This window comes from Volvox carteri (assembly GCF_000143455.1).
Source record: "Volvox carteri f. nagariensis unplaced genomic scaffold VOLCAscaffold_45, whole genome shotgun sequence".
In the NCBI taxonomy this organism is placed as follows: domain Eukaryota; kingdom Viridiplantae; phylum Chlorophyta; class Chlorophyceae; order Chlamydomonadales; family Volvocaceae; genus Volvox; species Volvox carteri.
The window spans coordinates 897,002-908,094 of record NW_003307588.1 but is presented as its reverse complement, the minus strand read 5'-3'; the positions used below and the strand labels follow the sequence as shown (position 1 = coordinate 908,094).

Sequence of the window (11,093 nt, the reverse complement as noted above, 5' to 3'; positions counted from 1 at the left end):
CTTCCTCCCCCACCTGCTCCTCCACGCCCACAGACGCACGTCATCTCGGAGTCGAGGCCCAAGGAGCTGTACACGGAGATGCCCATCATCTGGCTGAGACCCGAGCAGCACCGCAAGAAGCCCGGGCCAGCGGAGGCGGCGGCCAACGGCGGCATCGGCATCTACGACTGCCCCGTCTACAAGACTCTCACACGCGCCGGCACTCTCTCCACCACGGGCCACTCCACCAACTTCGTCATGTATCTGGAGCTGCCATCAGACCAGTCACAGGGCCACTGGATCAATCGGGGTGTGGCGTTATTTACAGGCCTGGCGTTCTGAAATGGCACACGGGGCGAGCTGAAGTGGGAAGGGTGGAACGGACGACATGGCGCGGGAGGGAGGGGGGAGGAGAGAGACGGGAGCGGGGGCGTGTGTGTGTGTGTGTGTGTGTGTGTGTGTGTGTATGTGTGTTGTATTGTGTAGGATGACCAGGGTGGCGATCCTCAGGTGGTGCAGGTGGGAGGGGCTCCAAATGGAGTTTTTAGTTGTTAGGTTATTCGCTGCTGCAGAGGCGCTGCTTTTTCGCAATAAGGCATTCGTTCTGCTCTGCCACACCGTGACCCAATCAATTCATGTGACTATTTGGTATGTATGTATGTATATGAGGGGGAGGGGAGAAAGGGGGACCCTTGGTGTGTCTCATGTCTGCATGCGCGTGCGCGTGTGCGGACCATCTGCACACATCATGTCTGCATATATGTGTGTTGCGTGGCAAGGACTTGGGGTTGATTGAACAAAACCACCGCTCGTGACTAGCGTGGCTGGGCGTGGCATTGCCCTGCGTTATCTGTGATCTGGTCGTTCTATGATGTTCGAGGGTTAAACGTATTAGGAATACGAACGACGCTCGATAACATACGAAAACAATGCCGGCGGTGTAGACACCACGCCGAAACACTAGGGGCGTACTGAACACCGGGCTGACTGGGCGGTGCTAGGGGATTTCAGCGCGCGCTTTAGGGACTTATGACGTCTTTCTTGAAGCGCACTGTGCTTTTTCCCAGCGGGGGCGATACAGGATGCGGGGCAGGGTAATGTTAGCAGTATGACGCCGACGATGCTAAACGACGCGAAGATAGAGGACCTTCGGCTCAAAGGGGGGCGCAGGAGGAGAGGACCAGGGCTTGCCGCGTTGTGTGGCGAGGCGTGGTGTGATGTGATACGTATTTTTGGATTGGATGATAGATGTTGGTGCTGATTTGCTGATGGTCGCGTTGGCTGCCTTTTCCAGGCTGTCAGAAAGTTTGGAAGGCAACAGGAAGAGGTCAAATCGTCGTCGTCATGCAGTCAATCAATATATGTCCGTCCCGTGGAAGGGTCTCCGCGCGTCCCCTGCATGTTTACTGTTCGGAACAGACAGGTCGACCAACCAACCGGCAGGGAGATATACAAGCACATGCACGGCCAAGAACAGGTTTCCTCAACCTCATGACACAGAGCACACGGTGTACAAAAACGTGAATCGTGCCACCGGAGATAGTTATTCAACACGGGATCGACCCTCTGGGAAAGCTAGCTCACCTTCGCACGCACGCACGTTTGCATTTCAACCACACCAACCGATCAAAAGCTTCCGTATACTAACGCCCAACTTCCCGAGTTAAGGATGCGCGTTGCTATAAGCGCATTTCAGCGCACTCCTAGCCGCGCGCATAGAGCATTTAGTGTCCCGACTACGTCCTGAATATGTATAGAAGAATATACAAAGCCGATAACCACAGCGAAGCCACGGGTAGGATGATGTTCTTCTTCCTGGTGGCCAGCTCACCCGGGCACGCAGCCGACCCATCCTCCACTTTATAACATGCACACCGACGCACGCATGCACACACCATGCCGGATACGTACTTTTCTCCCCTTCCATTCGCGCGCGAAAACCTTCTTCGAATCGCATTCATCATACCATTCACATCTGTATCGCCGTATCTACACACCTAGTATCTTCACACATAGATGCATATGGCACACTGTATAGAAGGCACATCCGGCTTCATCTGGGCCCATTGCACGTGCTCGCCCCACGTGCGGACGAATGAAAAACCCTACTACTTTCCCCGCTACTAACCCTCTGGGCCCGAAATCATTTTCCAGCCTCGCTTCACCCCAACCACTCAGACAAGAAGTACCAAGATCCACACGCACTTTATTGCCACACGCACACACACAGGTGCGATATCCGAACGGAACGAAATCCAACCCCAAATCCGTCAACGACGGTACCGCATGCGGGCCCCCGCATCCAAACGGGGCTTAAGCACCTGCCTGCCTGTTTGTCAGCCTGTCTGTCAGCCTGTCTGTCCGTTCGCGCGGCCCCAGCAAGGCCATTATTGCCGGCGGCTGCGGTAGTGGTGTTGGTGGTCTCGGACGGAGTGGCCTGGCTTTGCGCTGCCTTCCTCCTGCAGCTAGTTCCCCACCCTCCGGCTGGGGTCTGCAACGTCTACGCTCGCAACACCCATACATCCCGCGATCCTCCCATTTCCAAACCCAACCTCTCTCGTTATCACAACATAAAGCAACAGCAACTCATTTCTAAAGGCACGTCTGGAAGGGCGTAATGAAGGACGCATGAAGAGGCTGTAACGCCTTCTTGCCGAGAGGGCAACAGCACGCACACACGCTCGATTCCCCGAACTCCATCCAAAGCGCTCCGCCCGCGCTCCCTGACAACCCTACCCCTCTTCTCCCAACCCTCTCCTCTCATCCCCCGGGCAGCTTCCACTCCCATCGGCGTGTTTATTTACCCCCCAACTCCCCTCCTCCCCCTACACCTCCCCCCCTCCCAACTTCTGCTCCCACTCCCTGCCGACGCTGCCTGTGCCGCATCGCCATCCGTTGCTGCCACTGCTTCCGCTGCCGCTGCAACCGCTGTTCCCGCTGCTGTTCCAAGTTCTGTAGCTCACCTGCCTCCTGCCCCTGTCCCAAATCCAGCACGTGAGGATGCCCCTCCTGGTGCTGCTGCTGCTCCTTCTGCTGCTGCCCCTCCTGGTGCTCCTGGTGCTGCTGCCCCTCCTGGTGCTCCTTCTGCTGCTGCCCCTCCTGGTGCTGCTGCTGATGGCCCTCATCGCTACCAGAGTCGCCCACATTAGCGTCAACCTCACCACCACCACCACCACCTACACCACCGCCGCCGCCGCCACTAGCCAACTCCGCCGCCGCCGCCGCCGCGGCTTCAGCCGCCTTGGCCAGCAGGGCGGCCTCCGCCTCCTCCGCCGCCCGGGCGCCCTCGGGGGTGAGCGGGATGGCGGCGGCGCGGCGGCGCTCCTCGTCCGGATCCGTAAACCAGCTCTGCAGCTCCGGCGGCGCGCGCTTGTCCTTTCCAGGCAACTCCAGGGGCTGCGCTCGTCCGGCCGTTAGTTAGTTGGTTCCCCGTTGGTTGGTTCATTTGTTGGTTCACGGATGGGTCGTAGGTGGTTTAGATATGAGTATACCGCGAAGAGGGAAGAGGGAAGAGGGAAGAGGGAAGGGGGAAGAGGGAAGGGGGAAGAGGAGAAGGGGTGTATCACAAAGTTGCGGTGTTGGGATCTCGGGAGAGGAAAGGTAGACGTGTTGTGGTTGCGTGAACCCCCCTCACCCAACCAGTCCTTAAAACGCCTCTCTCTCTCTATCTCTATCTCACACACACACACACACCAAACAGGTTTGTCCACCGCAAGGGTTCCGCCACAACCCCCCATCCCACCACAAAAACCTGGCACCTGAATGTCATGTGTGACATAGTACGAATGGCTGTACCGCAGTACTTTGTATCGCCAAACGTTGCGACTGACCACAGCCACGTTCAGTAGCTGGTGTGCCATTGCCTCCCAGGGTACAATCAGGTTCCGGTCACGAGCCAGGCAGCCCTTGGCGCGCGTGTACATGGGCTGCATGTCGGCCTCGAAGTCCCCCGGGGTGCTCAGGTTGGCGCTCATCACGTCGATGCCGAACCAGAACACCTCCATGCCGCGGGTTTGGGACTGCGGATTTGGGTTTTGTTGGGTTTTAGGAGGGGTGGGGCGGGGTGGGTTGAGGGGTAAGTATGGGTTTGTGTTGGCCTGGAGGGGTTTCGTCGGGACGGTCCTCCCCCAGAGACCCCCTGATACCTGCAAGAGATAGGTAAAGAGACACATACATACATACATACATACATACATACATACATACATACATACAGGCCAACCCCTCTTTCACCTAACCCCGGGTGACAGCTATCCTCTCCTCTGTATGTTGCTCTCAGTGGACATTTGGGCCTTTTTGTTATTATTGCTTTTATCATCAGCTGACCACTGTGATAGTCTCACATGCTGTGTTTGGTAGTTGTGGAAGTTGTGGTGGTTGTGGTGGTTATGGTGCTGGTCACACACTACGCGGCAAACGGGCAGGAACGAACCACTCCTCACACACCTCACACACTACGAAACACGCGGAGGCCTCCGAACATACACGCGCACCAACACTACGCAACATCCCCCTCCTCCCCCTCCCCCTACCCCTACCCCTACCCCCTACCCCTTACCTTCATGTAGATGTTAGGCCAGGATTCCCGACCGCTAAAACCGTACGGCCGCAACTCAATCAGTGACGAGCCGGGTCGCATAAACAACGCATTCGTCAGCGCTGAGCCGTGCACACCCACCAACACGTCCGAGCGCCGTACAACCCACAAATCGTATAGATTATCGATGCCAAAGATGTGCCGGAAGCAGCGCACGCGGCGGAAGATGCTGCTGGCGCCCTCGGACTCCTCCGCGGGGAGTGCGACCTGTTGGGCATTGCACCGCTCGATGAGGTCGTCCTCGTTGAGGAGTACACGGCCAATGTCCTTGTGGCTCTTGGAACGTACGGCGAATACGACTTTCAGTACGGTGTCGTCCTTTTGCTCGTCCAGCGGTACCTCCGCGGCCAGGCGCTGTGTGAAGTTGGCTTCCATGGGTATTGCCTTCTCCTGCGTGACACAGAGTGCGTGACACGGAGTGCGTGAGTGAGTGCGTGAGTGAGTGCGTGCGTGACAGAGTGAGTGACAGAGTGAGCGAGTGAACGGTCATGTGGATGAGCGACGCGACAAGGTGACGGTGGGGAGAAGCCACATGATGCGATAGACCGCGACACTGCCGCCACACAACGTCCGAGGTGAGGGAGCTGGCGGACGGCGGGGCGAGAAAAGAGAGAGGTGTAAGTACGGGACGTGAGGTACGGCAGCACGGAGCGAACGGAGAGCGGACTCCCTTCGACTCAACCGCACCTGAATCAGAGCTCATTCTTCCAGTCCCCCCCCCTTCCCAGCACCGCCCTCCCCTTCTTCTCCTTCCTCCCCATAAACCCTTATCCCCACGACACCTCAAACCCCTCCTCTCCCTCCCTCCCCCACAACCCGCACTCCCTCGCGCCCCACCGCATAATATCGCGCCACGAACTGCCCCGCCTCAAAGAACGCCCCCGTCGGCTTTTTCAGCGTGATCTTGCACATGAGGAAGCGCGAGAAGCAGCGCACCGCCACCCCCTCGCCCGTGGCGGCACTGGGCGGCGGCGGGCTGCCGGGCGGCCAGCGCTGTGAGAGGTGGCCCAGAGAGGTCACGGCGTATCTGGAGAAGGGCTGCAGCCAGAAGCGGGTGAAGGAGGGTACCGCGCTCATTGGCGGGTTGCCGGGAACCAGGGTGATGCGGCTGCGGGGGGGGAGGGAGAGGAGGGTGTTGGGGGGGGTGGAGAGGGGACGCGGTGAGCGGGAGGGAATGGCTAGGGCCCGATTGATTGGACTCAGCGGTAGCTAGGTTGATAAGGCCCTGGGGAGACCTGAGGGAGTTTCGGAGCCGGGGTCGGGGTCGGAGGGTTTCCCTGGGAGTGGAAGTGGAGTGAGGGCGCCTGTGGCGGTGGGTGGTGGGCGGAGGGAGCCGGAGCGGTGGAAGAGCTGACCCCGGGGTTCCTTGGCGACTGTGTGGACGCCGGGTGAGGTGAGGTGAGGTGAGGTGGGGGCCGGGGATGAACCACGAACGAGTGAAGCTGCTGCCAGGGCAAGAGTGAGGTGGGGGCCGGGGATGGGGTCGGGCGGGTGTTCCACAGCCCATATAACCGGTGGTGCCAATAAATCCTCCTCCACCAATCGCTCCTCTTTGGTGGCTCCGAAACCAACCCCAGCACCAGCATAACACCAGCACCATTACCTCCACAAACGACATCGACAACAAGGGCACAACGGTTGTCTTTCGGCTCGGCTACTCTGAGGATGGTTTCCGAGGTTTTGGAGCGTCAAGGGCTCTATGCCATATTCCCGGAGCAGGGAATGCCAGCGGGGACCGCGGCGCGTTCGGCCCGCTGCCGCCTGCGGTTGCTGCTGCTGTGACGGGCGGCATCAGCATAAGTCGCGGCGACGCAAGACCTTTCTTTCCCCTCCTCCCCCTCCTTTCCCTCCGCCACCCCGCACGTGTGCTGTGCGTGCGCCCCTGCTCCTGCCCCTGATGCTGCCGCCCCTGTCGCTACTGCACAGCGCCTTCTCCTTCTCCCGCCACAGGGCAGCGCGCCCGTGCAACGAATGCCTCGGTCCGCTGCCGCCGCAGCAACAACAACAGCAGCAACGACATCCAGCACCACCACCACCACCACCGCCGCCGCCGCCACAACCCACAAAGGGAGGACCAGGCCAAGGGGGATGGTACATAAGGCCCCGGGACCTCAAGCCACCGGGGCACCTCGCGGTGGCGGTACTGCTGCGACTGCTACTGCTGCTGCTGTTGCTGCTGCTAATGCTGACGATCCAGCTAATCCCACTGCCAGCTTGCCAATCATCATCCGCAGCTGCTATGCTGCTATTTTGTAACATATATAGCGCTATGCAAAAGGGCAAGCGGTTATAACAAGGAACCCAGATGGCCGTCAGCTCAATCCGGGAACCCAGAACTCGTCGCACGGCTCGCACGACTATTTTGCAACATCTCCCCCCCCCGCGGGAAACACCACCCATTTCCTCTCCCGTGGCACTCAAGGTGACGACCTACTCGTCAAAGAACTGTAGCCTCCGCTGCAAAAAGTAGATATTGTTGACTGCGAACCGATAGACTTCCGCAACGTTGAATGGGAAGTGGTGGAAGAAAAGTAGGGGTGTTGTGCAGTTGGAGAACACGGGGCGGCGCACGTCCTCTGACTCCTCCATGTGGTGCCAAGGGCGCATCAGGGGAAACTGATACTTGTTCTTGCCATTTCTCCATTTGTCGCCGATTCCCAGAACAGAGGGAGTGTTCCATAATATGTCCGTGATGTTGAAATATGGCAGCCGGTGCTCGCTGGTCCATGGGTGAAAGCGGCTGTCCTGATAGATTATGACCCCCTGGTCCACACAGACGTCGCGCAGGATGCGGCAATCAAAGATGTTCCTTGTAGGATCAATCAAAGGCGTAGGGGCGCTACAATTCGTGTACCCGAAGGACTCAGGGTGCCACTCTCGGCCCCTGAACTTGAACTGAGCATCGGTAACTTCCTTGTCTGCGTCCGGATGCTCCTGTCCACCAAGATTAACTGTTTCTTGAATCCCAGTCTCAGGTTGTGGATCAACAGCTTGTGCGACTACGACGTGTTCGCATAACCAGAGGAAGACCAACGCCATGAGCAGTGCACGGCACACCAAACCCATGTTGGAACAGAAAAGGCTTCTTTCTGATCACCGGCTGCATCCCATCATTTGCCTCTGATCATAACAACTTTTCACCGCAGTCTAGCGTATGCAGCCGTCAGCACTGCGTGCGTTAACCCTATTTGGAACATAACTCAACAGCAAGTAGCTTTAAGTGGGTAAATTTTCGATGGAGTTTGCACACATCATTCCCTTTGGAAATTCCTTGAAGCAGCTTGTCTGTCAGGAACATTCTACCGGTTTCGTATTCGGTAAACCATCAATCGTATAGAACTTTTAGTAGAGTTAAAGTCAATAATTTATAGACATGGCTCACACTTTGTTCGCCCATGGTCCGTTGCAGTCGGTTGTGGTCGAGACAACGGTACCATCAGCACCACAACCAGACACCGAACACACTGGTGGGTACTATATCATTTCAATTAGGATGCATCCATAAAAATTGCCATGTTGATGTCGTTCATTATGCATTGTCGACACCAATCCGCTGAATATGTGCTTTGTATGACAACATGCATGCCAGGTTTAAACAGTGTCCTGTTATTACAATGCCTTTCTTCGGTCAACGCATACTCCAATTGCAGTCTATACGGTACAACTAAGGCCATGCCATCCCTGTCCGGAATGCGATATCATCCCCAAAGCCAGAAAGAAGGAACTTTGTAAGATGCATTTACAAGGCCCGCGAATACCCGTAAACCATCCGCCCGCACTAGCACGGCGACGTGAATTCCGGATACACGATTTCCTACGCCGACGCGGCAGGACGGGAGTGGAAATGAGAATTCTCCTACCCTTGTCCCTTGCAAAGAAACATAGCAAGATGGGTCTCGTAACGCGACCCACATCCTTGTACACCCTGTTACTGCCAGTCGGATACGAGTACGATGCGGTACCGCGCTTTGCCCTCCGCCACGCGCTGCATAGCCTCGTTGACCTGTAGTTTATGGCAATATCACAACAGGTTCAAACGCATCGTAAAAGACCATAAACAGCTACGTTCGTTATCAAAGTTTTCCCAGACTGTTATAGACATTCACACGCGCACAAACAAAAGCCTTCGTCTTTTCATCAACTCCCAACCCTATCTCCTCCTCCTTTAAAACCAAAAAACAACGCGCCTCCCCTCTGCCACACCTGCGACAGCGGCATTTCCTCCACCATCGGCCTGACGCCATGCACCGCCGCGAACTCTAGCATCTCCTGCATATCAGCCCGACCGCCCACGATGGTGCCCGCAATCTTCTTCTGGCCGAACACCAAGTCCTGAACTTGTACCGCCATCGACGCACCGCCGCCCGGGATTCCCACCTAGTCGCGTGCGCATTTCAAAGGTCAGGTGCGTATGAGGACTTATACAAAGAGACTCAGCTCATAAAGAGAATTCGACGCGTTGAGGAATGGAGGGACACAGGGCCAGCTATACTACATATACTCGCAGGTCCAGATACACCTGATACGCAGGTGTCGCTATCAATATCTGCCGCGTCCATGCATCCATCCAGGAGGGGGTTCATGCCGTGGTGGAGGAGAAGGAGGGAAAAGAGAGACGAACCACGAGCGAGCGAAGCCGCTGAGCAGGAGGACGGGGAGGGGGAGGAGGAGGAAGAGAAGGTGGATATGGGGATGGACGCCCCCCCCCCGGCCCCAAGAAAGGGGTAAATGCATATTTTTTGTATTTGTTACCGGGTGGAATGCTTCTGGGCCACCTGACGACATCCAAAAAACATATGTATTCCAGGGGGGCGACGGGCCGCTACTGGAGGATGAAGCAGCAGCAGGACAGATCGCTCCGGAACCTCTATCGCGACCTCTTCATCTCCCTTCTCCGGAACCTCTATCGCGACCCCTTCATAACATAACATAACGGCTCACCTCCCAAGGCTCCGCACTCAAGCCGCTGTGCTGGCAACTTTCCCACGCACCGGCAACGCGAGAGCCGGAGTCCCACCCCCACCGGAGTCCCACCCCCACCGGAGTCCCACCCCCTACCTAAATACTCGGTATCTGACCCACAGTGCATCTTTCCCTTTCACGTGTGCTCCCCCTCCCCCTCCACGACCATCCTCCCCTTCACACCGCAGTCCACACCAAACCAGTCCCTCCCCCGCACCCCCATCTGCCCCGCACCCACCTGCACCAGCGTCCCGCCATTCTTCAGCAAGCTCATCAGCTGCGTGGTGCTGATGTTGGCGGAGGCGCAGTTGAGCAGCACATCGAAATGGCCCTGTGTTATTAAAGCATGGAGGGATGGTGGGGTGGGGTGGGGTGGGGGGGAAACCACGAGCGAGTGAAGCTGCTGCCAAGGAAAGAGTATACAAGAAGCACAACTGACCAGTAGGCGGTTTTGGAGGCGGCGACCTCGGGATGATGTAATGATGACGACCGCGGAAACCTACCTACCTACCTACCTAGCCGCCAAGACTAAAGTAAGAGCGGAAGAAAGCAATAGAACGAAGAGCAGTAGAGAAGTAAATGCTGGGGGGGAATGGAGTATGGGAAGAGCACGAGTGAGAAAGGGGGAGGCGGAAGGAGGAGGAGCGGGAGAGAAACTCATTATTTCTAAAACACATCCACGCGCCATCCGATAAGTGGAGCGCCGAACCTGAACCTTCCTCGTCGCCGTCGCCTTCCCGTCACACGTAGATATCCACGCACCACGTACATTCAAAGAGAGAGGAAATGAGCATATGCTTGTACTGCAGGTGTACGGTACATGTACGATGTGTACGGCAGGTGTAATTCCGTACCTGCAATCCCACCTCTCCAATGGCGCTGCCCCAGGTGTGGAACGCGTGGGCGCCAAGCTGCTGGGATTCGGCCGCCTGATATGAACAAGGGGGGGAGGGGAGGGGGGGGAAAGACGAACCCCGAACGAGTGAAGGTGCTGCCAGGGCAAGAGTGTACCAGACGTAGAACTGACCAAAAGGCGTTCTTGAAGTGCGGCGACCTCGGGATGACGTAGTGAAGAAGATGTCGGAAAAAACTACCTACCTAGCCGCCAAGACTAAAATAAGCGCAGAAGAAAAGCAGTAAAGCCAAGCCGTAAAGAAGTAAAGGTAGGGAGAGGGGGGGAGCGGGGGAGAGACGAACGGGGGCCGGGGGGAAGAAGCTTCTCCCTGGTAATGAACAAAAAAATAGGGGGGAAGGTGGTGGCAGGAAAAGATTTCATAAAAGATTTCACAAATCAGAAGGGGACTTTAAGGAGGTTACAAGAAAAAGAAGAGCTAGGAGCGCTGGGCAGAGTGCGGCGAGGATAGCTCCTTCAAGGCGGTCAACAAATGCAGTACGGCACAGTACGGCACAGGTTCGAAACACGGAAAAAACAAAAAGGTCAGCCGAAATTCTGAGCGCGCGAAAGGAAGAGCAGGAGGAGCGATCAGGATGAGGAGGGGGATCCAACCCCAGCTACCCATCCCCATTTTCCTCTCTCTCCCCCCTCCCCCCCCCA

At 57.0% G+C, this 11,093-nt stretch overlaps 2 protein-coding genes across 2 annotated transcripts in view; one reads left to right on the top strand and one right to left on the bottom strand.

Moving 5' to 3' along the window:
- VOLCADRAFT_106537 (dynein heavy chain 2) overlaps nucleotides 1-321 on the top strand; it is a gene marked incomplete at both ends in the record, with an annotated part of 17,687 nt that extends 17,366 nt beyond the window's left edge. Inside the window, one exon of the mRNA XM_002954764.1 lies at nucleotides 34-321. Within this exon, the coding sequence (XP_002954810.1) occupies nucleotides 34-321 (288 nt within the window). The remainder of the gene's footprint in view (nucleotides 1-33) is intronic.
- A 2,221-nt stretch (nucleotides 322-2,542) lies between these two features.
- The window catches only part of VOLCADRAFT_118856 (uncharacterized protein), a gene marked incomplete at both ends in the record, with an annotated part of 9,851 nt that continues 1,300 nt past the window's right edge, over nucleotides 2,543-11,093 (bottom strand). The window contains 11 exons of the mRNA XM_002954712.1: nucleotides 2,543-2,583; nucleotides 2,943-3,375; nucleotides 3,738-3,998; nucleotides 4,538-4,765; nucleotides 4,865-4,966; nucleotides 5,414-5,684; nucleotides 5,812-5,880; nucleotides 7,011-7,510; nucleotides 8,780-8,953; nucleotides 9,777-9,869; nucleotides 10,393-10,467. Coding sequence (XP_002954758.1) covers nucleotides 2,543-2,583; nucleotides 2,943-3,375; nucleotides 3,738-3,998; nucleotides 4,538-4,765; nucleotides 4,865-4,966; nucleotides 5,414-5,684; nucleotides 5,812-5,880; nucleotides 7,011-7,510; nucleotides 8,780-8,953; nucleotides 9,777-9,869; nucleotides 10,393-10,467 — 2,247 coding nt within the window. The remainder of the gene's footprint in view (nucleotides 2,584-2,942; nucleotides 3,376-3,737; nucleotides 3,999-4,537; nucleotides 4,766-4,864; nucleotides 4,967-5,413; nucleotides 5,685-5,811; nucleotides 5,881-7,010; nucleotides 7,511-8,779; nucleotides 8,954-9,776; nucleotides 9,870-10,392; nucleotides 10,468-11,093) is intronic.